Source organism: Entelurus aequoreus, linkage group LG08 (genome assembly GCF_033978785.1).
Source record: "Entelurus aequoreus isolate RoL-2023_Sb linkage group LG08, RoL_Eaeq_v1.1, whole genome shotgun sequence".
Classification (NCBI taxonomy): Eukaryota; Metazoa; Chordata; class Actinopteri; order Syngnathiformes; family Syngnathidae; genus Entelurus; species Entelurus aequoreus.
The window spans coordinates 41,297,980-41,323,242 of record NC_084738.1 but is presented as its reverse complement, the minus strand read 5'-3'; the positions used below and the strand labels follow the sequence as shown (position 1 = coordinate 41,323,242).

Genomic DNA, 25,263 nt, shown 5'->3' with positions numbered 1-25,263 from the left:
TTCTACTGTTTCTATTTGTGAGGTTGTGAGGTCAACCATCAAACAAGCAAACACATTTGCAGAACCTTTACTTTAGTAAACCTTTCACCCCACCCCAAAAACAGCTCAAGTGTTAAAAATAAAAAATATATACAAAAACAACACATTTTGTCTAAATAAATAAAAAATATATTCTACAGCTATTTCAATGGTTTAAATTTGATCTGACAACCATCAATATTGATCAACCTATTCTCATATTTTATGGTAATTTTTTTATATTTTATGGTGGTTTTGACTATTCTGTGATGTTTTACTCATGTTATGATCAGATTCTTCTCGCAGTCAGTTCGCTGTAACTCCTGGAGCTCGTCGTATCCTAAAGAATGGGTAATACCAAAACATGGAAAGCATGAAATAATAAACACAGCTGCTTTAATAGCCAGCTAGACAGCAGCACTTTACCTCAGATCCGTCAGTAGGTCTTTCGGGTCAACTCCTTGGCCTGGTGGGCCTCAAGCACCGCCACGGCCTCGCCCACCTGACAGGAAAATAACACATTTTTACACTTTTTCAGGGGTATTAGTCGAATCATATTCTACATTTTGGTCATCGATTTCCATTAATTTCAAGTTATCTTTTGTGAAGGTCTGGTGTTTGATCACCAAGGGTAGTATGACATCAATACAAGCATGATTAGATTAATATTTTTCAGTTCTTTTATGGTCGTGATTATGAATCTGTTTTTTGTTGTTGTTGCAAAACAACACCAGTTCACAGGTGCATACTTTCCCATGAAGGACAAATGAAGTATTAGGCTTTTATTATGACAAATATAAAAGAGCCAACTGAATAATTAAAATGTAAAATGACCTAAAATGTGACATTTATTAAAATAATAAATTAATGAAATTGTAATACAATCATAAATAATTATATTCAGGCTATTAATTAATTTTTTCATGACCTGTTTCGGACCTTTCAAAAACAGACAAAAAAACATTTAAAAATACATCAATGAAATGTTGTAGATTTTACAAATTGAATGACTTTTTCTTTTATATTTTTTTAATGCTGCAGCGCATTGCATGTAAAGGAACCTGTCAAGACACCCATCAAGATGTGGCGGGCGGGACGACTGATCTGATTTAATGCAGGGCAACGTAAGCCACGCAGACCACAAATGCCTTTTACAAAAATAAAAAAGTTCAATACATTGATTTCAGAGCCCCATTTGATACATTACTATTAAAATACTATTAATCATATGTTGCAATATTTTTCAAGGTTTTTTTGGCCATATTTTGTTGTGTTTCCTCCATTATACATGATTTTTACTACGAAGGTTTTTAATTATTTTATTTAAAGTTTTACAATTTCCATTTTGTACCCATGGGTACCCCAAAGCCAAACTGATTATTTTGGGTACATATTTTTTGAATTTAATTTGCTTGAATATTTTAAACAACTTCAGCCCTAAATAAAAATTCCAAACCCTTTTTTTCGTATTTTGTTAAATATTTAACCTTTTGAAGGCCACATGATGTCACAGTTCTCAATTAGTGTAAATTTGCACAAAATTTGTGATTTTGCTAATTTAACCTGTGACATGATCTGATCAAAATGTAAAAAAAACTTAGCATGTTTGATATTTTTTGTTTAGGACTGAAGTTTATTAGAAATTTGAGCAAAAACCTTTATTGTTAATTCTGGACTATAATCTGCTACTTTTTTCCTATGCATTGCACCCTGTGGAATATAAAACTGTGTGGCTATTTTATGGATTTTTCTTCGCTGACTGAAGTAATGCAAATAGTACGGCTGCGAATCTTTGGGTGTCCCACGATTCGATTCAATATCGATTCTTGGGGTCACGATTCGATTCAAAATCGATTTTTTCGATTCAACGCGATTCTCGATTCAAAAACGATTTTTTTCCCGATTCAAAACAATTCTCTATTCATTCAATACATAAGATTTCAGCAGGGTCCACCCCAGTCTGCTGACATGCAAGCAGAGTAGTAGATTTTTGTAAAAAGCTTTTATAATTGTAAAGGACAATGTTTTATCAACTGATTGCAATAATGTAAATTTGTTTTAACTATTAAATGAACCAAAAATATGACTTGTTTTATCTTTGTGAAAAAAATGGACACAGTGTGTTGTCAAGCTTATGAGATGTGATGCAAGTGTAAGCCACTGTGACACTATTGTTCTTTTTTTTTTTTTTTTTTTATAAATGTCTAATGATAATGTGAAGTGAAGTGAATTACATTTTATATAGCGCTTTTTCTCAAGTGACTCAAAGCGCTTTACATTGTGAAACCCAATATCTAAGTTACATTTAAACCAGTGTGGGTGGCACTGGGAGCAGGTGGGTAAAGTGTTTTGCCCAAGGACACAGCGGCAGTGACTAGGATGGCGGTAGCGGGAATCGAACCTGCAACCCTCAAGTTGCTGGCACGGCCGCTCTACCAACCGAGCTATAATGTCAATGAGGGATTTTTAATCACTGCTATGTTGAAATTGTAACTAATATTGATACTGTTGTTGATAATATTAATTTTTGTTTCACTACTTTTGGTTTGTTTTGTGTCATGTTTGTGTCTCCTCTCAATTGCTCTGTTTATTGCAGTTCTGAGTGTTGCTGGGTCGGGTTTGGTTTTGGAATTGGATTGCATTGTTATGGTATTGCTGTGTATTATTTTGTTAGATTGATTAATTAAAAAAATAAAAATAAAAAAAATAAAACAAATAGAATAAAAATATATATATATATCGTTTAAAAAAAAAGGACAATCGATTCTGAATCGCACAACGTGAGGATCGCGATTCGAATTCGAATCTATTTTTTCCCACACCCCTAGCAAATACCTTTCATAAAACACGAGCAAAAACACTCAACAACACAAACAAAGACACTGAGCAGGTGTGTTGTTGTTTGTGCTATGGCGCCATCTTTTGGACGAGTTCACTCACTGCAGGTACTGCGGGTTGAACGTTTACAGTATTTCCTTTTAGTGCTTTCAACCTGAAGTACCGTTCCGTCGTCTATAGCGTTTCTATTCATATGGATTCTTCAATCATCATTCCAAGCAACTTTCTAAGTTTTACAATATAACTAAAACCATTCATACTTACTAAAAACTGTCTCGTGTGATGTCTGTAGGAGTGTTTTCATGCATGTGCTATCGTAATGTAATTAAGCGAGTGTCGTTAGCCTTAGCTAATATGCTAACACGTTTACGAATGTCTGTTAGTATTATTAACTTACAATGGCATTATTTTTTTATTGTTTCAGTTTCACAAATTCCAGAGTAAATCCACCAAGACGTCCTTGTTGTAACATGACGATGCTGGAGGTTGTCTTTCCAGGAAGCGGCGGAACGACAGGAAGCAGCTCGCAGGTAAGAATCATTTATTCTTCAAATAAACAATAGAAGTGTGCATATAGCACCGGAAGCTAACGGGATAGCTACCCAGGAAAAACTAAGGCAGAACTTAGCGCAATAAACACAAGGAATACGTAACAGTTGCATGAGAGCAAACAAAAGCACCAGGATGAGTGAGGCAAAAAGGCAGGACTAAATAGCTCTCGGATTAGTGCCCGGCAGCAGGTGAGCGTGCCGAACACTAATCAGAAGCAGGTGAAACTAGTCAGCACCCATGGTAACCAAAACACAAACCCAGGGGTACTCAAGACAGCAACTGAGGGAGTTCAAAACTAAACAGAACATGATACAGGCAACGGATCATAACACTTGTGGTATTACTGAGTCTGTTCAGCTGATTGGAGAGCTAGTTTTCGCAGTTAGTGGGTTCATGACAATGATTTCTGTTTTGTTTGATCAGCCGTTTTACTGCCATGTTACAGGCACCGTTTGGCAACAATTAAGATATCTAAATAAACATTTAAAAAATCTTTTGTGTGAATAACTCATTTCACAACATATATATCTGTGTCTAATAGTCCGGTGCAGCTAATATGTGGAAATATATTTTTTCATCTAAAATTTAGTGGCTGCAGCTTTTTTGTGTGCTCAATAGTCCGGAAAATAAGTAAACAAAAAAAAACCAATCCAAGATGTTTTTACACACTTTAAAAACTTTTATGTCCAGTTAGGCTTTGAGGATGATGAAAAACTGTCCTTTTTGAAACATTTTGAAACATTCTATTGAGCGATGAGGATGTGTGACATTTAAACAAAGATTAAGAGGTACTCTCTCTACATCTTGATTGGTTATCGGGAATTGGGAGAAGCGCTGACCTTTGAGCGGAGAGACTCGGGGGATTCCAGCATGTGGAGCAGCTCAGAGTTGTCGATTTCCAGCAGCATGCCGGTGATCTTCCCTGCCAGGTGTTGATACATGTTCTGTATGAGTGGGAATAAACACTCACCTGTCACAGGTAAGCAGGTAAAAACTTGTTAAATGTAAATAGGTAGTATATTGCATAACACAGCAGCAACAGAACCAATGTTGTAATAGCAGCTTGTTGAGTTCCACGTTCGTTAGATCACCTTATTGAGTCACATGGAAGGGTCAAAATATTTGAAGTGGCTTTCAACCACGATAATATTTTTTTTTTAATTGTAGTCTTACCCAGCATCTGCTTCTGCTCCAATGCAGGCGCAGCAGCCAGCACGGTTGCAGTCAAAGGCTTCTGCACCTGAGCGTGGACGGCGGGCTGAGAGAGAGACAAGATAGTCAGAAAACCCACACAAGGAGGCGGCCAATGTGCTCCTTTTAACACCTGCTGCGCCGACGTCGCCCCTTGCGGTTGAACATGTTGCACGTGATCCTGAGGGCTGCGGGCGGCTGCGGGGTACTTGTACTGAGGGATGCCATACAAGGGGGTGACTGGTGTGGTGGGCCGCGGGCTGAGAGTCTGAGTTCCTGCCAGGACACGAAATGCATTCAGGCTCAGGTTGTGCGCACTGTGATCAACGATGAATGCTGGACTGACCTACACGCTGGCTGGCCATGATACGAGGCACCTGGGAGGCAGGGCGTAGGCTGTTAAAGGCCGGGGGGCTTGGTGCGGAGGGGCGCATGGCACCAGGGTGGTTCTGGTAGTCTGCGCAAGCACACAATCAGCAATTCATCATATTAGCTGTTGTTTTGCTGGATTGCCAATTTCTATCAACAAGCTATTGAAATGTGGTGCAAATCTGGTTAAAAGGTGTGTGCAGTAAGATTTTTGTCTGACTTTGTCTTTATTGTCCACTTGTGTTGGGGGCAAGTGGTGCAGTGACTCCACTACCTGTGCGTAGGGATGGGTATCTTTTACATTTGAACCAAATCAATCTTTTAAAAATGGCTGGAGCTAAAACGGTGCTTAAACCGTTAGAAAACATGCACATATTTATAAAAAACAAAACAAAAAAACAATGCTTTCTCAATATAATTGTGACATTGAAGTAACTGGAATACTTCAATTACATGAATTTAATAGCCGGTGCTAAAACAGTGCTCAAAGTGAAACATGCACATTTTTGTAATACAACAATGTTTTTTTTTGATAAAGTTGTGTGACATTCAAGTTAAACCGACTACCAATTTGAATTCTTAAATTACACACATGTAATTAAATAATGCATTCAAACATAAGAAATAAAATGAAAAACAAATTCTGAAAATGATTGCATCAAAACAGAAACTTGGAGAACATGCAACTTAGTTGTTTCATAATGTTGATGCTCATAACTACAGGGATGTTATGTTCTGTTAAACTGCCATCATCATCATGTCATTACTCAATCTGTATTTTTCTTGTGTGGACCATTGACTTTCGGCAGAGGACGGCACGGTACCACTGTTAGCACCTGTTTGCAATTATAATTTCCATCCATCCATCCATTTTCTCCCACTTATTCCCTTCGGGGTCGCGGGGGACGCTGGAGCCTATATCAGCTACAATCGGGCGGAAGGCGGGGTACACCCTGGACAAGTCGCCACCTGTCCCTTCATTTATACCTGGCGATCACTCCAGGTGCGTATTGGCATACTTGCCAACCTTGAGACCTCCGATTCCGGGAGGTGGGGGGTGGGGGTGGGGTGGGGCGTGGTCGGGGGCGGGCCGGGGGGGCGTGGTTAAGGGGGGAGGAGTATATTTACAGCTAGAATTCACCAACTCGAGTATTTCATATATATTTCATATATATTTCATGTATATGTATGAAATACTTGACTTTCAGTGAATTCTAGCTATATATATATACTGTATATATATATATATATATATACTGTATATATATATATATATTTATTTTATTATACATATAAATAAAATAAATACTTGAATTTCAGTGTCCCGCAGGCTATCCAGTAGATGGCAGTATTGTCCTGTTTAAGAGTGTCACAACATTGCTGTTTACGCCCGACAAACTGCTTTACGGTAGACGAAAACGTGACTGCTGTTGTTGTGTGTTGTTACCGCGCTGGGAGGATATTAATGAAACTGCCTAACAATAAACCCACATAAGAAACCAAGAACTCGCCCTCGATCATTCTACAGTTATAATGTGATTGGGCAGGCACGCTATTTATATCGTGGGAAAGCGGACGTGAAACGGACTGTCGCCGCTGTCCCCACTCAGGTCCGCATGGAGCTGGAGGGGGCGTGGCCTCCAGCTCCGGCTGAATTCCGGGAGATTTTCGGGAGAAAATTTATTCCGGGAGGTTTTCGGGAGAGGCGCTGAATTCCGGGAGACTCCCAGGAAAATCCGGGAGGGTTGGCAAGTATGGTATTGGTGAAGTCCCAGTCAGAGCTACTTCATGCTACAGTGCTACTAAGGTATTTTTCCCCTCATTCCTCTGCTCACTAAGGCTAACACATTTAACGTGGTACCGCCTGGTTGCGAAGACCGACCCTCTTCCTAGGTATTGATTTTTCTGGTTCTTTTTTCTATTACAATTTTGTCACGCGGCTGCGTGTTTCCTTTTTATATGCCTTCGAGCAATAAAAGACTGTAAATCGCCTTACACCTGGATCTCCCTTTTTGCACCTAGGAACTTATTTTTGAAAAGTGAAAGGTAACACTTTACAGAACGCACCTGCCTTCAACGTGAGTTCCGCAGAAGATGATCCATTGGCTAAGGCTCTCCCCGCTCACGGCAGGATGCTCACAGAACACGAGCAGACCTTGAGGGACCTCACGGGAGCATCCCTCTCTCAAAACATGAGTGACTTGTTCTCCTGGGTGGGCTCTGCCACCACCTCAGCAGGTGAGTTCGATGCCCATGCTGCTCATCTGGATGCTCCAGCATCACAACTTCCCCTCGGTCAGATGAGGGAACCCAGCATACCTCCCCCGGCTTGCTTTTTAAACTTGTTTTTGACTACCCCACCAGAAGTCGACTAATGTCTCTCCGTCCAGGAGCGACCTTCATAGCAGATCATTCTGTGACGTTTAAAATACTCGTCACTGAGAGTGGGTGGGGCGAAGTGGCGCTCAAAAGCGCTTTTCATGCCAGCCTCAGTCCCCGCATGAAGGACGAGTTTTGGCTTTCCAAAGACGACATGCAATCCTTGGAGGAGCTGATCGCCTTGACCATCCGGCTGGATGGTCGTATTCGGGAACAGATGATGAAACGTTGCGCTGAGGATGGCAACACCCAGCACTACCCACGTTTGAGGCAAAACGCGTCACCCCCTCCACACACCGATGTTATGACGACCCTGCCGGCGAAGAAGAGGCGATGCAGCTGGGAGGGAGCCGACTGACTTCATCTCCGCCTCTACTGTGGAGGGGCCGACCACACCATCGCACAGTGTCCTCTCTGGCCAGGAGGCCACCAGTCTTTCAGCCGGAGCCCGGTGTTCCTGGGTATCTCCTCTCCTGATCCAGACTACAGATTAAAGGTACTCTGGCCTGGGCTGGGGAGGTAATTCCTATGGAGGCACTTACTGACTCTGGGGCAGATGATTCATTCATTAATGTTAATCTTGTCAAACAATTTCAATACCGATGTCCAATATCAATGGTTCCAAAGAAGTTATTTCCCTCGATGGGCGTCACCTGGCACAAGTTGCCCGTCAGACCATTAACGTCACATTACATTTAACAGGCAACCATCAGGAAACTATATGCTTTTTTGGCATTACCTTTCGCTGTGCCCCTTTTGTGTTGGCTCTTAGCTGGCTTAAGAGACATTGCCCCCATATTGATTGGTCTAAACCAGCAATCCTGAACTGGAGAGAAACACTGTTTACATGCTGCTAAAACACACACACATACTACTTCTGGTCCTTCCCAACCCTCTACCCCAAGGACAATGATTTGTCTGCTGTTCCGCCTGATTATCACGATTCGCGGGAGGTGTTTAGTAAGAAAAGGGCACTTCCATTACCCCTCACAGTCCGTAATGACTGTAAAATTGACCTTATGCCCGGAGCTGCACTTCCCACTACACGCCTTTTTAATTTTTCTCCACTCGAGGATTATATTTCAGAGTCCCTGGCAGCAGGTCTTATTTGGCCGTCATCTTTCCCGCTTAGTGCGGGCTTTTTTTTGTTGACAAGAAGGATAAATCGCTTTGACTTTGCGTGGATTACCGCGACCTTAATGGCATTACCATTAAGAATAAGTATTCTCTTCCGCTGATAACATTCTGCCTTTACACCCCTCCACTCCGCCACAATGTTTTCCAAACTCGACCTACAACCTCGATCTTCCTTTTTGCACTTTGAAACTTATTTTTGAAAAGTGAAAGGTAACACTTAACGGGGTTTGCAAAGACAACCTCACTCGCCATTGGTGCATAACAAGGAGTACTGTGTTGTGCACTGGCGGTGTTATGAGGGCTGTTGTTGGCGTGTTAAGGTCGGCAATTAAGTTAAAAAAGATCGTCAGACTCGTGTGTTTCTTCAAATATTTGTTATTATCAATTTTTACATACATGCATAGCATACGGAAGCATCGCTACATTATTTACAAGACGTTACCTGTACATATATCAAAGCCAAGCACTTGTTGCTGAGTCTGAATTCATTTAGCACCGGAATGAAGCAAAAATAACGACTACTTTTTTCGGCCTGGTTACTTACTACTGTTTCCATAATAGCACTGGTGCTGATGTAACAGGGTTTCGGAACTCATCTTGTAATGGAAAACATTTATGTACCTTTGTATGTCTATTACAAACTGCAGTATTACTGTGAAAAGCATATTCTGTGAAAAGTACATTCTGACCAGTTGTTTTCCGCATGATTCACTGTGAAACTATCTTTTCTCCCTTCTCGTTGTTTGACTTCTTCATTCTAGTTAACAGCGCACCATTGTCTAAACCAGGGGTGGGCAATTAATTTTTACCGGGGATCGCATGAGCAACCCGAGCACTGCTGGAGGGCCACACCGACAATATTTCAATTAAATTTTGCTCAAATTATTTTTGATATACCGTAAGATTGATAATAATAATAATATTTTCATTTAACCTAACTTATCTTTATACAAAAGCAGATGGCTTTTGATGGTTTTATTTTTAACACTTTCTTACACAACACTTCCTGATGTATATTACAATACAAAAATTTCAATTTCTGTCACTTTATCCTGCATCCTTTGTTGTGAACGTAGCACGCCTGTAAGGTGATTGGCGAAGAAGGAGGAAGCGTTGCTGTTGCGGAAATGAGGAGTGAGGATTGGTTTTCCTTTTGGAAAGAACGAGATAATTTGAGCTGTGTTAGTATAGCATGCTCAATAAAAGTTTAAAAAGTGCATCAGACTTGGTGTGCACTTCTTCTGGACGCTACAATTGATGTCAGAAGTGGGATGAAATGCCTCCCAGTTCGCCTTGCCATCAAACCTGGGAGTCTTCATTGGGGGCGGAATTCCCCCCGTGGCAAGCAGCGTGGCTGCACCTGTAAACGCTCTCTCTCTCTCTCTCTCTCTCTCTCTCTCTCTCTCTCTCTCTCTCTCTCTCTCTCTCTCTTGCGGCGAGCTCCTCACGTGGCACGTACCTCCCGATGACGTAGCACACAAGCAGTGCAGTATGCGCAAAGTTTTACTTCTGCCACCAATTGTAGCGTCCAGAAGAAGTGCACATCAAGTCTGACGCTCTTTTTAAACTTTTATTGAGCAAGCTATACTAACACAGCTCAACATATCTCGTTCCTTCCACATGCACGTCTCCTCACTCCTCATTTACGCAACTCAAGAAGACAACATCTACTTCAGCAGGTCGTTACATTATATTCTTTAAACACAACGTGTGTACCACAAATAAACACACGGCTTTACCTTTACTTGGCAGTCCATGTCTTGTTGAAAACACGCCATTCGTCATCAACTTTTCTCTTTTTAGCGTCTCGGGGATAACCGGGCATCACTTGTCGCTGTGCGCCTTCCCTCACAGGACATACGCACATATAACACTTTTCAAAATAAAAGCAGCACAATTGTATTGCACGCACGACAAAGATGTTTTTTTTACATTTATTTTGTAATTTGAGATTGCCGCTACGCGCACGAGCATACGTCCACACGGAAGTAATACAAATAACGCTTTTCAAGACAAAAGCAGCACCGTTGTATTGCACACTCGAAATAGATGCTTTTTTAAATTTATTTTGTAATTTATAATTGGCCTCACGCGGGCGGGACAGGGACGTACAAAGGGCCGGATGCGGCTCGCGGGCCGCACAATGCCCAGGTCTGCTCTAAACGGTCGGTACTTCCGCTGTTGTTGTGTCATATGCTCTCTTCCCCTCCCAAACTGTGCTTTCTCTCCCCTCCCATCCAGTATTCAGTGTAAACAATGCACCCCTCCCTTGGGACACACACTCTCTCTAATGCTTGTCATGTGTGACTTATGTCTATTGAGCAGGTTGAGCCATTCAATACATCTGAGAAAGACTATTTTGTTTTGACTACTTGATTAAAAAATTTCCAATACAAACTGAACTTGTATACAGTGAAACATAAATTTAAAAACATGCTTATTGTACCAAGTTTTCAATTTAAGAATCAGATTGAATAAAAATAGGGCTTGTTGTACGAACCTTGTCTCAGTGTACAAAGTTTTCATTCATCCATTGTGTGCCTCGCAGCACAGCCATTTTGTGCCCGGTAGCACATCCATTGTGGGAGGGCCGGTTGCTCTCAGTGCTCATTGTCACTTTAGCAGTGCTGCTGTACTTTGCGTGCTTTTTACAGCATTCTTATGAGTCTCAAGAAAGCCACACAAAGAATGTGTGGTTTAAAAAAATTCCGGAACAGAACCAGTATCACCTGCGTTGTACGACGCTGCTCCCTCCCATCCCATTTTCTTTTGCTGCACGCCAAAAAGATCACCCGACAAGGTAAGATGGATTTCTTGTTTTTTCCTAATCGTTGTAGTGATCTGGCTGTTCAAGGAGTTTTGTGATTTTAAGCTGTGAGTGCACCACAGGCATAGTGACAATGTGTGTGTGTGTGTGTGTGTGTGTGTGTGTGTGTGTGTGTGTGTGTGTGTGTGTGTGTGTGTGTGTGTGTGTGTGTGTGTGTGTGTGTGTGTGTGTGTGTGTGTGTGTGTGTGTGTGTGTGTGTGTGTGTGTGTGTGTGTGTGTGTGTGTGTGTGTGCGTGTGTGTGTGTGTGTGTGTGTTTGTGTGCGTGTGTTAGCAGAGCACCGCTAGTTAGTTGTTGTTTTAGTTTTGTTATTAAATAGAAAGTTGATCCATCAATCCTCTTTGTTATGTTATTTTGATTTACAGTATATACAACGCTTTATTTTGCATTCAAAGTGTGCACATTTTTACTAAAATGTGGACTTTTGTCAAGGCTGGAACCCGTTATTCATATTTATAGTTTCTTATGGAGAAATTTGCTTCAATATACAAACTATTCGATTTACGAACCCTGTTCAAGAACTAATTAAGTTCGTAAATCACAGTTCCACTATACTCTAATGTGCATTACTGCCATCTACAGGATGTGAATGGCAATCCCATTACTGGTAGCGGTGTATAAAGACTTAGCATAATCTGTTTTGAAGGATGTAAAAGAGGCGACCGATTGATTTTCTCTGTGTGTGTGACTTACCTGGAGTGGTCCAGCGTGGGCTCGGGCAAAGCTGGGTCATCTGGGCGGCGGCTGGAAAGTAAGGAGCGCGGCTTTGCGGCTGTGCTATCTGCGTCGCAATGTAGTAGCCAGCGCCCGGCATTGCCTGGTAGGGGTTGATGACCTGGCCGGACCGCACACTGGCCATGCGCCGCATGTACTGGTTGCTGAGATACACCTGGCGCTCCTCTTTCCGCTGGGCCAGCGCCACGTACAGCTGCTGGGTGCCCAACATGCGCCCGCTCATTTCCGCCACCGCCTTGCTGGCCTCTTCCGGGGAGGAGAAGCAGACGAAGCCGAAGCCTCTGCTGTGTCCGCCGTCCGTCATCACCTGAGAGGAAAGCGATTAGTCAGCAATTATTTACAACAGGGCGGTCAAGAGGAGGTTACCTTGGCGCTAGTTATAATACCAAATGGCGCAAACTCTTTTCGCAGGCGGTCGTCGTCGATGCCATCGTCGAGGTTCTTCACATATAAGTTAACGCCCTGCAAGGTTAAACCATCAATTTGACAATTCAATACAAGAGCTAGAGTTGGGCGATACTGCCAATTTTGATCCGATGTCAAGTATATATTGTTGCCAGTCTTAATGATACTGACACATTTTACTTGCTACCCTGTGTTGTTATTGTAAACTTCTCATTTGATCTAATGTCATTAAAATACTGTATAATCTACCTGTTTGCTACTTTCATATTTTTTTTCTTTTAAAACATTTTTGTTAATTATTCTTATTGATATATTCATTTTATTTTGTTTCACTTTTTTTATTTGATATGTTGTTATTTTTTTATATTTTATTTTAAGGGGAGATGTAGGTTGAGGGTGATACCACGATAAAAAAAATGTTTTAAACATAACTTCAGTTCATCTATACGCTTTGTTGTACTGCATTATTGATCCTCAGTAAAGCACTTAAAAAAAGAAAAACCTTATTTGTGAACAATTTAACAATGGAAGGATTATATAATATTGTGAATTTCCCACCATTATTATACACACATGTTTGAGCAAAGTAAAGTCATTAGTGCAATAACACAAACTACTACTACTGGCTCTCATTCAGATCATTTGGCTTTTTGCACAAAAATATAAACACAAACATAGAAGACAACTGAAAAATACCAATCTAATCAGGCTTGTATCAATTTGATGCCGATACAACCCTTGGTATCCATTCTGTGGACATTTGAATGGATGAGCACATCCGTATCAAAAACGAGACCTTTACAAAAGTTAACTTGAAATGCATGGAAAACGAGGACCAAAATGTACAATATGATTAAATTAATACCTCTGAGAAAGACGTAAAAAAGGTCTATGTTAAAATATATAATCATCAATATAATTACCAGAATATTTTTAATTTACTTACTATAAATGAATGTAGTTGTTGCAAACTTGTAAAGAGTAACATTTTGCTATGTAACATCCATATATCCCCAAGACCAACTTTCAAAAAAAAGAGGCCCCTGCTAGAATACTTTAATGGAGGTGCAGCAGCTTGGCAGAATAAAGAAAAGAAAAAAAAAACAGTTGTTCAATCTTGCTAAGTTATTTCAGGTATGGTTAAAGACAAAATTAATACACTTTTAAGTAAACAACAGTAGGCCAAGAAATAATTGTTTTTCAAGGAATAAAAGAAGCACTGGACTGAATTGTGGGAGGAAGACTTTGGAAACACCTGCACTACTAACAGGTAAAGAGAGAGAAGCGATGGACCTACTTGGTAGCGGGAGAAGCGCTCTTGCTTCATCTGTTCAAAATTACTCTGCAGCTCAGCCTCACGCTCCATCTTCTTCTGGGCGCGGTTGACATAGATCGTCCTGCCGTGCAACTCCTTCCCGTTCATCTCATCCACTGCCTGATAAACGGCACATGGTGACTTATAATAATAATAATAATGGGTGGTCATATCCATAATAAAACCAAACTCACCCTCTGGGCATCCTCGTGCCTCTCGAAGCTGACAAAGCCGAATCCGCGACACAACCCGCTCTCGTCCCTCATGATGCGGACGCTGGCTATGCTTCCTGGGCGATACAATAGATGGTATCATTAAAGTCCGCGAGGGCCCGGGGCAGTTTGGACTTGCACAGGACCTAACTGACCATATCTATTGAAAAAGGCCCTCAGCTTCCTCTCATCCACGTCTTCACCAAAGTTTTTAACGTAAACATTTGTAAATTCTTTGGCTCGGGTGGCGAGCTCGGCCTTACGCTCTTTGAGGGATTTGAAGTGGCCCACAAATCTGTTTGATAGACAAGGAAAAATGAACACAGGTGCAGCTCAATAAATTTAAACATACTTTAAAGGTAAATTATTAAAGTATAGTATTTTTTAATCGTTTTGATGATAGCTTAGAGCAGTGGTTCTTAACCTGGGTTCGATCGAACCCTAGGGGTTCGGTGAGTCGGCCTCAGGGGTTCGGCAGAGCCTCTGCCGCGGAGGTCAAGACACACCCGACTCATCTTGTAAACAAAACTTCTCCCTGTCGGCGTATTATGGATACCCCCAAACAATGTTCCCTCTAATTTTCCATACAAACACAAAAACTCCTTGAGCATTCAGTGGAGCACATGTGAGCGACGTCAGACGTGCACATGCACTGTGGTCACACCTGCAACACACCTGTCCCAAACCTGACTAAATAACAAGTTCGCGGTATAGCTCGGTTGGTAGAGTGGCCGTGCCAGCAACTTAAGGGTTCCAGGTTCGATCCCAGCTTCTGCCATCCTAGTCACTGCCGTTGTGTCCTTGGGCAAGACACTTTACCCACCTGCTCCCAGTGCCACCCACACTGGTTTAAATATAACTTAGATATTGGGTTTCACTATGTGAAGCGCTTTGAGTCACTAGAGAAAAAGCGCTATATAAATATAATTCACTTCACAATTCACTTCAATGTTTTATTGTTATAATCAAATGACAGCAGTCATTTCCATGAGATTATTTTCTAATATAAGTGTTTTGGCTCACTTACAATGACTATTAGATAATGTTTTTCATGAGCTGTGTACTAGTATTATATGTCTGGGTGTGGGGTCCTGCTTTGGAAATAATGTGTACCCCTTTCTGATATCGCATTTAGTTCCCACTAAAACATTCACATTTTGCACAATGAGATGTAAACATGGGATCATGTGTACATTCCTGTAACTTTGTTTGTAAAATATACCTTTATTAGTATTTCTTTAATATAATAACATCATTTTATGATTACGGTTCAGGTTCGGTGAATGCACATATGAAACTGGTGGGGTTCGGTACCTCCAACAAGGTTAAGAACCACTGGCTTAGAGCTACTAAAACCCCAAAATTCAATAAGGTCCAGTACAGTAACAGAACATGTAAACAACTGTCCAAAAAAGTGAACTATTGTAAATCCTTGTTTATTGCTGTTAATTGATTCCGGGCCTGACCGTGGCAGATACATGTCTGAAGTACGAATTACTAATCAGAAATCAAATATTTTCATAACTAGAGCATAAAAAAACGTTTTATGATCTTCTAAACACAGTTGTTACTTGTTAAACATTATGACAGCCCACTAAACATGAACTAACACCAACATACTTTTCAGTGGCCACAATACAATACACTGTAAAAAAAAAAAGAAAAAGTTGAGAAAACGCAAATTTTCAAGGCAACATGATGCAACAAGATTTTTGCGTTTTCTCAAATTTTGACTACTATTGTTGACTTAACTAAGATTTACAAGTTGAGATAAGAGTTATGTGACAGATGACATATGACATGTGACATGACATAACTCTTCTCAACTTGTGACATATGACATATGTAACATATGACATAACTCTTATCTCAACTTGTAAATTTAGTTAAGTCAACAATAGTAGGCAAAAGTTGAGAAAACACAAAAATCTTGTTAAATCATGTTGCCTTGAAAATTTGCGTTTTCTCAACTTTTCTTTTTTACAGTGTATACATATACAGGATTTGGAATCATTGTATTCTGTTTTTATTTACGATTTCCACAACGTGCCATCTTCGCAGAGCATGTACTGTTTTATCCAAATAGAGATCTATAGCTTTTTTTCTCTGTCCCTGCACGTAGTTCCAGAAAAGTAGAAGGTATTTTTGCTGCAAAGGGAGTACCTACTCCCAAAGTTCAAACCCTTTTGTCTATTTATGGAGTTACTTATCAGCAAAGAGAGCCGAAACTAAATAAACACAACTTACACTTTTCGGTCCTTGAGCAGCTTGCCGTTCATTTCCACAATAGCTCTCTCGGCCGACTCCTGAGTCTCAAAGTGCACAAAGCCGTAGCCTTTAGAGCCGTTCTCATCACACACCACCTTGGGGAGGGAAGACATCAGCGTGCACGCAACAAGTACTGCATTTTGAACAACATGGTGTGGTATTGTTTGTACCTTGCCAGACAGGATGTTGCCAAAAAAGGAAAAGATGTCGTACAGGACATTGTTGTCTATGGACTTGTCCAGGTTCTTGACAAAGATGTTGCCCACGCCACTCTTCCTCAGCGAGGGGTCCCGCTGCCACCACATTATGCGCATGGGCTTCCCCTTTATCAGGTCAAAGTTCATGGTGTCCAGTGCATGTTCGGCTGTAAAAATAAGATACAATTAATAAATAAAAAATGCCTTTTTTCATGTGTTGAGTGTGTATGGTAAATGGTAAATGGGTTATACTTGTAAAACGCTTTTCTACCTTCAAGGTACTCAAAGCGCATTGACACTATTTCCACATTCACCCATTTACACACACATTCACACACTGATGGCAGGGGCTGCCATGCAAGGCGCTAACCACAACCCATCAGGAGCAAAGGACACAACGGACGTGACGAGGTTGGTAGAAGCTGGGGATCGAACCAGGAACCCTCAGGTTGCTGGCACGGCCACTCTCACAACTGCACCATGCAGTCCTATTTGTGCGCCCCCTATGGCTTGTGGAAGACATGCTAACATACATGTAATAGTTGTATCATGATTACACTAATGAGCAATGACTTATGAGAAATGATTGTACATTTATTTTCATGACAGCCATGTTTTTTAGCCAATATTTACCACGAGTAACAAACAAGTCAGTTTGGTTAAAAATCGTTGAGTGCCTAAACCAGAGGTGTCAAACTCATTTTTATTGGGGGCCATATTGCAATTGTGGCTACCCTTTGGAGGGCCACATGTATATGTGAATATATATGAATAAAAATTTATAATGGCCTCGTTACACAATTTGCATAGGAAACTCATTGATTAAGTTTTTTTTATTTTTACTAACAGATTGATGGATAACTTGCTTTGCTAGTTGCAGGATCAGATAATAAAAATGTCAACAACATATCGATTGGATGCAGAAAATGTTTGTCAAAATGGAAAAAATAGTACATGCATTTTGTCAAACTTAAATTTTTTTTATTAAATCAACATAAAAAACACAATATATATATTATATATCAATATAGATCAATACAGTCTGCAGGGATACAGTCCGTAAGCACACATGATTGTGTTTCTTTATGACAAAAAAGTAAAAAAATAAGAAATAAAAAAAATACCATAACACCCCCCCGGTCCGTGGGACAAATTTTCAAGCGTTGACCGGTCCGCAGCTACAAAAAGGTTGGGGACCACTGACCTAAATGACGTGGCGGGCCACATAAATGAATGCAGTATATCACATAAACTCATGCGGGGGGCCACATAAAATGAAGTAGGGTATCACATAAAATGTAGGAAGGCTACATAAAATAATGCGGCAGGCTACTTTAAATCATGTGGCAGACTAGATGTGGCCCCCGGGCCTTGAGTTTGACACCTGTGGCCTAAACAAAGACTCTCATTTGTTACTGACTGTTTTTTTTGTATCAAGTACGACTAAAACCATGACCCTACGGTACCAATGAAAGTTGCAAAAAAAAGCAAACACGACTGACAAAAGTTCAAGACGTCCGTGTGGCTTTCTCTCTGCTCATCATTGCCTTTGCCAACAAGCCTTCAGCAAAGATAAAAGTGATACTCAATGTTCCATTCATCATTTATATGCATTTTTTTTTTGTACTGAAATGTAGTATGACTCTTGAAATGCTAAATGTTGGTATAGCTAGAAGAGTTAGCATACTTCCAAGAGGGTACAAAGTAGGGGTGTGGGAAAAAAATAGATTCAAATTCGAATCGCAATTCTCACGTTGTGCGATTCAGAATCGATTCTCTTTTTTTTTTAAATCCATTTTTTATTTTTTATTTTTTTAATTAATCAATCCAACAAAACAATACACAGTAACACCATAACAATGCCATCCAATTCCAAAACCAAACCTGACACAGCAACACTCAGAACTGCAATAAACAGAGCAATTGAGAGGAGACACAAACACGACACAGAACAAACCAAAAGTAGTGAAACAAAAATTAATATTATCAACAACAGTATCAATATTAGTTACAATTTCAACATAGCAGTGATTAAAAATCCCTCATTGACATTATCGTTACATATTTATAAAAAATATAAAAAAAATTAACAATAGTGTCACAGTGGCTTACACTTGCATCACATCTCATAAGCTTGACAACACACTGTGTCCAATATTTTCACAAAGATAAAATAAAACATATTTTTGGTTCATTTAATAGTTAAAACAAATTTACATTATTGCAATCAGTTGATAAAACATTGTCCTTTACAATTATAAAAGCTTTTTACAAAAATATACTACTCTGCTTGCATGTCATCAGACTGGGGTAGATCCTGCTGAAATCCTATGTATTGAATGAATAGAGAATTGTTTTGAATCGGGAAAAAAAATCGTTTTTGAATCGAGAATCGTGTTGAATTGAAAAAAAAATCGATTTTGAATAAAATCGTGACCCAAGAATCAATATTGAATCGAATCGTGGGACACCCAAAGATTCCCAGCCCTAGTACAAAGTAACAAGAGTCCATGATTATTAGCTCTAAATGTATACAATTAGCTAAAATGCTAGTATACAAAGTTAAGCATGTTAACAGGGCAAAGCTAGCATACTTCTAAAATGGTGGCAAGTAACAAAATCAATCTTCTTTTGATTAAAGAGTAAAGTTAGCTAAAATGCTAGCATGCGAGTGTGAATGTTGTCTGTCTATCTGTGTTGGCCCTGTGATGAGGTGGCGACTTGTCCAGGGTGTACCCGGCCTTCCGCCCGAATGCAGCTGAGATAGGCTTCAGCACCCCCCGACCCCAAGAGGGACAAGCGGTAGAAAATGGATGGATAGATAATTGAATATTAAGAGTATGTGAAAGTTGGACTCCTACCTTGTTTACTTCCGTGACAACCTCCTTTAAGTTTTGCAATCAATCAGAAATATCCAGCGGCCAAATAGTGTTTTGCATTGTAGTTCTGATCTTTTTTTATGGTGCATAGATGTTTTTTTTTATAATATCCACAAATGGTATTATATTGTGTTGTGTGACCATGTCTGTTGGCATTTTGTGTTGGTTCGATTTTCACCATGACTAGCAAAGGTTGTTAGCATTGGGTCATACAAGTAAATGCTGCACTTGTTTGATTCAATGCACAATAAGTGGTCATATAGATCTGAATAATTCATGTTGTCCACAGCACGGCGACTAAGCAGATTTTAGATTAACTTAAATTTGATTGAAATCTCCCTGCTGCCAGATTCCATACGTTTAAACCAGGGGTGTCAAACTCATTTTAGATCGGGGGCCACATGGAGAAAAATCTACTCCCAAGTGGGCCGGACTGGTAAAATCACGGCACGATAACTTAAAAATAAAGACAACTTCAGATTGTTTTCTTTGTTTAAAAATAGAACAAGCACATTCTGAAATTGTACAAATGTTGTTGGGGGTTTTTACACTTACATGTTGCGGTTAATAGTATTCTACCTTTATTTGTCGTTATTTATACTTTCTGAAAAAATTATGTGATAATGTTCATCAGTCAACTCATTGGTGTTCATTTTCAATATATCAAGATGAAATAACATCAAAATCAAATTACAGGATGTTATTTATGTAGTTTGCTCATTTTCCTCAACTGATGTACTAACATGTGGTTTATTTTTTTTACATATGCAGCATCATCTACAAAGATACAAATAATTGCTATTGTGACATCTAGTGGACACATTTAGAACAGCAGTTTCTTTCATTCAAAAATTTCGGCTCATTTTTATACTTAGCAAACTCATCCCGCGGGCCGGATAAAACGTGTTCGCGGGCATGATCCGAGAGTTGCTACTCACACACACAATCTAAATATGGACAGATATTTTTTTAACACAGACAAATCGTAATACGGACTGATAACAGCTTCAACGTGATACCCTTAAATGTGTATGTGCTGTACTTTTCTCCTTATTCTTCGATGTGTGTGTTTGTGGGTGTGTATAGCCCACTCCTTTGTAACCGCTCCTTAAAATGGAGCAAGCTTGCCGTTTGAACTCCAGGGGGCCCCAAGGGCCAACACACACACAACACACACAAAAACACACACTCACATTCTTGTATTTGTTACCTTCTTGACCTCCGAAAAATGCCTACCTCTTTAGGACCACCCTTTCTAGATATATAAAGATGTGTATTTACAACATTATTAATATATACATACTATGCAAATATAGAAAAGCTTGTTGATTGAGTTGAAATTTCATAAGAAAAAGGTCCCAATTTCACAAGAAAAAATTAGGATTTTGGCAGTGTTATGATAAAAGTCGTAATTTTACTCAATGCAAGTCAAAATTCTACAAGAAAACTGAACATTTGTGCAATATTATGATAAGTCGGAATTTTACTCAATAACAGTCGCAATTTTACAAGAAAAAGCTTACATTTTTGGCCATTTTATGAAAACAGTTGTAATGTTACTCGACAAAAGTCACAATTTTATAAGAAAACTTTTGCCATTATTTTTATTTATTATAATATTGCCAAAAACATTTTACGGAATTTTACTCGGCTAAATTATGACAAAATTTTACTCAAAAAATAACACTATTTTACAAAACAACAACAAAATGGCAATATTGTGATTAAGGTCAGAATTGTATATGACAAATGTTGCCATTTTGGGTTAAAAAGTTATAATTTTACATAAACAGGTAATAATTTTACGAGAAAATATTGCAATATTACAGAAACAGAAAGAATATGAGAAATTGTTTCCAACTTTATAAGAAAGAAGTCAACACTGTGAGAAAAGGACTGCTTTTAGTTATTTATTTATTTTTTAAATTTTTTGTTTGTAATTGGTTTTCAATCTTCATTATTTACTTCAAGTTATTTCAGTATGTCTCTATATAAAAAAAAAAATTGTTTAAATTAATTTTAATCATTTTCTTACACACACTTCTTATAACATGTTGGCCAGAGGTGGAGCACTTCAAATTTGTACACACACTTGTTATTTCGTATGTTAACTAGAGGGGGAGCACTTTTAAAACCGACAGTCAATTTGAAAAATCCCTCCTTTTTGGGACCACCATAATTTTGATAGATTTCACCACCAGGGGTGCAAATGAGCTCTCTATTTTTTAATTTTTGTAATGTGCTTAAGGCCGATGACAAACGAGTCACAGACCACAGATGGCCCCTGTGCCGCACTTTGGACAACCCAGCTGTAAAAGCTAACTGTTAATGGCCACTATAGTAAGTCTGAGTACCGTAGTGTATTTATTCATCCTATGGTCACATATGTGACGCGCGTTGTCTTACGTCAGCACCAGAAGTCGTAAAATCAGCTGTTCACCTGGCGAGTTCTTTAGCTGCCGTCTTGTTTTGTCATATATTGCTGCCTTTGCACCTGTCAATGTTTACTTTTGTATGCACATTAAATCAACCAAAAATCCTGACTTTGGGGCAATGTTCACGGACTCTAGTATTTGGCTCTCTATTAGATGCAAGAGTTTTCCGTATTGGGACCATGATTTCGGTCCTAACATGTTCACCGGTCCTCATATGGAAGGTATTTTTCCTTGTTGATGTCTCAAGAAGGGTAGAAATACAACACACACACACACACACACAAATTAACACGCACAGATTGAGATATGCGTTTGCAATATTCCTTCCATATTTGACACTTTGGTGAGCTAGTCAAAAGCACCCGGTTGGAGGCCCCTGCATGATATAGAGCAGGGGTGTAAAACGTACGGCCGCGGGCCGGATCATGCCCGCGAACAGGTTTTATCCGGCCCGCGGGATGAGTTTGCTAAGTATAAAATGAACCCGAAATTTTTGAATGAAAGAAACAGCTATTAAATGTGTCCACTAGATGTCGAAATAGCAATTATTTGTATCTTTTTAGATTATGCTACATATGTAAAAAATTAACCACAGGATGTTAGTAAATCAGTCGAGAAAAATGATCAAACTACATTAGAGATGTCCGATAATATCGGCCTGCCGATATTATCGGCCGATAAATGCTTTAAAATGTAATATCGGAAATTATCGGTATCAGTTTTTTTATTATCGGTTTCTTTTTTTTTCTTTTTCTTTTAAAAAAAAATTAAATCAACATAAAAAACACAAGATACACTTACAATTAGTGCACCAACCCAAAAACCTCCCTCCCCCATTTACACTCATTCACACTCATTCACACAAAAGGGTTGTTTCTTTCTGTTATTAATATTCTGGTTCCTACATTATATATCAATATATATCAATACAGTCTGCAAGGGATACAGTCCGTAAGCACACATGATTGTGCGTGCTGCTGGTCCACTAATAGTACTAACCTTTAACAGTTCATTTTACTCCTTTTCATTAATTACTAGTTTCTATGTAACTGTTTTTATATTGCTTTACTTTCTTTTTTATTCAAGAAAATGTTTTTAATTTATTTATCTTATTTTATTTGATTAATTAAAAAAAGGACCTTATTTTCACCATACCTGGTTGTCCAAATTAGGCATAATAATGTGTTAATTCCACGACTGTATATATCGGTATCGGTTCATATCGGTATCGGTAATTAAAGAGTTGGACAATATCGGAATATCGGATATCGGCAAAAAGCCACTATCGGACATCCCTAAACTACATGAATAACAATGTAATTGATTTTGATATCTTTTTTTTTTATCTTGAAAAATGATCAAACTACATGAATAACAATGTAATTTGATTTTGATATCATTTTTTATCTTGCTAGATTGAAAATAAACACCATTGAGTTGACTGATGAACATTATCACATAATTTCTTCAGAACGTATAAATAATATAGATTACTATTAACAGCAACATGTAAGTGTAAAAAAAAAAAAAATTAGGATTTGTACAATTTCAGAATGTGATCGTTCTATTTTTAAACAAAGAAAATCATTTGAAGTTGTCTTTATTTTGAAGTTATCGTGCAGTGATTTTACCAGTCCGGCCCTCTTGGGAGTAGATTTTTCTCCATGTGGCCCCGATCTAAAATGACTTTGACACCCCTGATCTAGGAAAAAAAATTGCAGTTTTTTTTCTAAGCTATATGGACTGTTTTGATGTCAAAAGTGGCATAAATGGAGGTTTAATTGACGAGGCAATGTTTATTATTTGGGGATTTTGTTTTAAATACAAAAGATGGGTGTCATTTACCGTCTGCAAGCTGCTGGAAGTTAACGCAGGCGTAGCCCAGGGAGCGGCCGGTCATCATGTCCCGACACACCCGGATGGACAGGATGACCCCGACGCGGCTCAGCCTCTCATAGAGCATGGCCTCGGTCACGTCCAGGTGCAGGTCGCCCACGTACAGCGCGGCCATATACCTTTCTCTCTCTTTTTCTTTTTTCAAAATAAAATCCCCTCCTCCGAGCCCCCACATCAACGAGGCGATCTATATACGCCGGTTCGCCCCGGGAAGGTCGCGCCGGCAGTTCCAAACCGATCCCCGGCGGGCCGGTACGAGTGCAGGATGATCACTTTCACCGTAACTTGGTCAAAATGTCTCATGTGTGCCGCCTCGACAAATTCAAACCAGAATAATAAACGAGCGGACGTGAACGCATCGCCATCGATGGGCGCTCAATTGGCGCTTTATTACAAGTAGTCATGTCCCATCATCAGAGGAATGTGCGTCAGGAGGCGGACACGTCACGTCGCGTTTGTGTTTTTTAAAAGGCGACTGACGCGTTTTGCGACGATAACACTATATAGTTTACAGAAACATGCATGCATGGCTTGTATAAAGACACACCCGACACAACTTTAAGCATGTATGCATAATCCTAACATTCTACTCTAACTTTTTATTGGGGCCCGAAGTCGAATTTCATTTGGAGGCCCCTACTTCTGCCCATTACAACATTTTTTTTCACTCTTGTTTTATTTGTCAACCGATTTTTATACAGTCGTCCCTCGTTTTGAATTTCCACAACGTCTAGGAATCATTCATTATAAATAAAATATTTTCATTGCTTTTATTGATTGATTGATTAAAACTTTTGCACAGTGAAGTACATATTCCGTACAATTCACCACTAAATGGTAACACCCGAATAAGTTTTTCAACTTGTTTAAGTCGGGGTCCACTTAAATTGATTCATGATACAGATATATACTATCATATATATATACTATCATCATAATACAGTCATCACACAAGATAATCACATTGAATTATTTACATTATTTACAATACAGGGTGTGAGGGGGTGGGGGGGTGGGGGGGAGGTTAGGTTTGGTTGTTATCATCAGTCATCAACAATTGAGAACAGAGAAATGGATATTGGAACAGTGTAGGTCTGACTTGGTAGGATATGGACAGCAAGTAGTGGACAGAGAGAGAGAGAGAGAGAGAGAGAGAGAGAGGGAGAGAGAGATCAGAAGGCATAAGAAAAAGTATCTGCATTTGATTGTTTACATTTGATTATTAACAATCTGGGGAGGGTGTTAGTTTAGGGTTGTAGTTGCCTGGAGGTGAACTTTTAGTGCGGTTTTGAAGGAGGATAGAGATGCCCTTTCTTTTATACCTGTTGGGAGCGCATTCCACATTGATGTGGCATAGAAAGAGAATGAGTTAAGACCTTTGGTAGATCGGAATCTGGGTTTAACGTGGTTAGGAATCATTCATTATAAATAAAATATTTTCATTGCTAGAGCATAAACAACTGTTTATGACCTTCTAAAGATGTTTGTCAAGCTAATGAAAGCCCGAGACCACATGTTTTCAACAGGAGCCCACCCAATGACCTTAAACCGGGGGTCAGCAACTCGCGGCTCTTTAGTGCCGCCCTAGTGGCTCCCTGGAGCATTTTTAAA

General features: G+C 39.5%; 1 protein-coding gene and 1 long non-coding RNA gene across 4 annotated transcripts; one reads left to right on the top strand and one right to left on the bottom strand.

Moving 5' to 3' along the window:
• LOC133655891 (polyadenylate-binding protein 1A-like) lies at nt 1-24,012 on the bottom strand. 3 transcript variants are annotated; one of them, XR_009827061.1, is made up of 15 exons: nt 23,602-24,012; nt 16,416-16,609; nt 16,225-16,340; nt 14,133-14,272; nt 13,960-14,054; nt 13,748-13,885; nt 12,412-12,507; nt 12,004-12,352; nt 8,087-8,173; nt 4,946-5,056; nt 4,733-4,875; nt 4,582-4,666; nt 4,248-4,352; nt 445-520; nt 1-358 (listed from the first exon to the last, which is right to left on the bottom strand). XR_009827061.1 is itself a non-coding variant. In XM_062056494.1 (15 exons), the coding sequence occupies exons 1-14, from the start codon at nt 23,825-23,827 to the stop codon at nt 455-457; spliced, it is 1,977 nt and encodes a 658-aa protein (XP_061912478.1). In that variant the 5' UTR covers nt 23,828-24,012; the 3' UTR covers nt 1-358; nt 445-454. The 3 variants fall into 3 exon arrangements, 2 of the variants coding, with proteins under 2 accessions (XP_061912478.1, XP_061912479.1); XM_062056494.1 differs by having other exon boundaries at nt 4,248-4,378; XM_062056495.1 differs by lacking the exon at nt 8,087-8,173 and having other exon boundaries at nt 4,248-4,378.
• Nucleotides 3,301-5,102, top strand: LOC133655893 (uncharacterized). Its single transcript, XR_009827062.1, has 3 exons — nt 3,301-3,386; nt 4,241-4,387; nt 4,609-5,102. It is a non-coding gene; the product is annotated as an uncharacterized LOC133655893 (long non-coding RNA).
• Nucleotides 24,013-25,263: the final 1,251 nt, after the last annotated feature.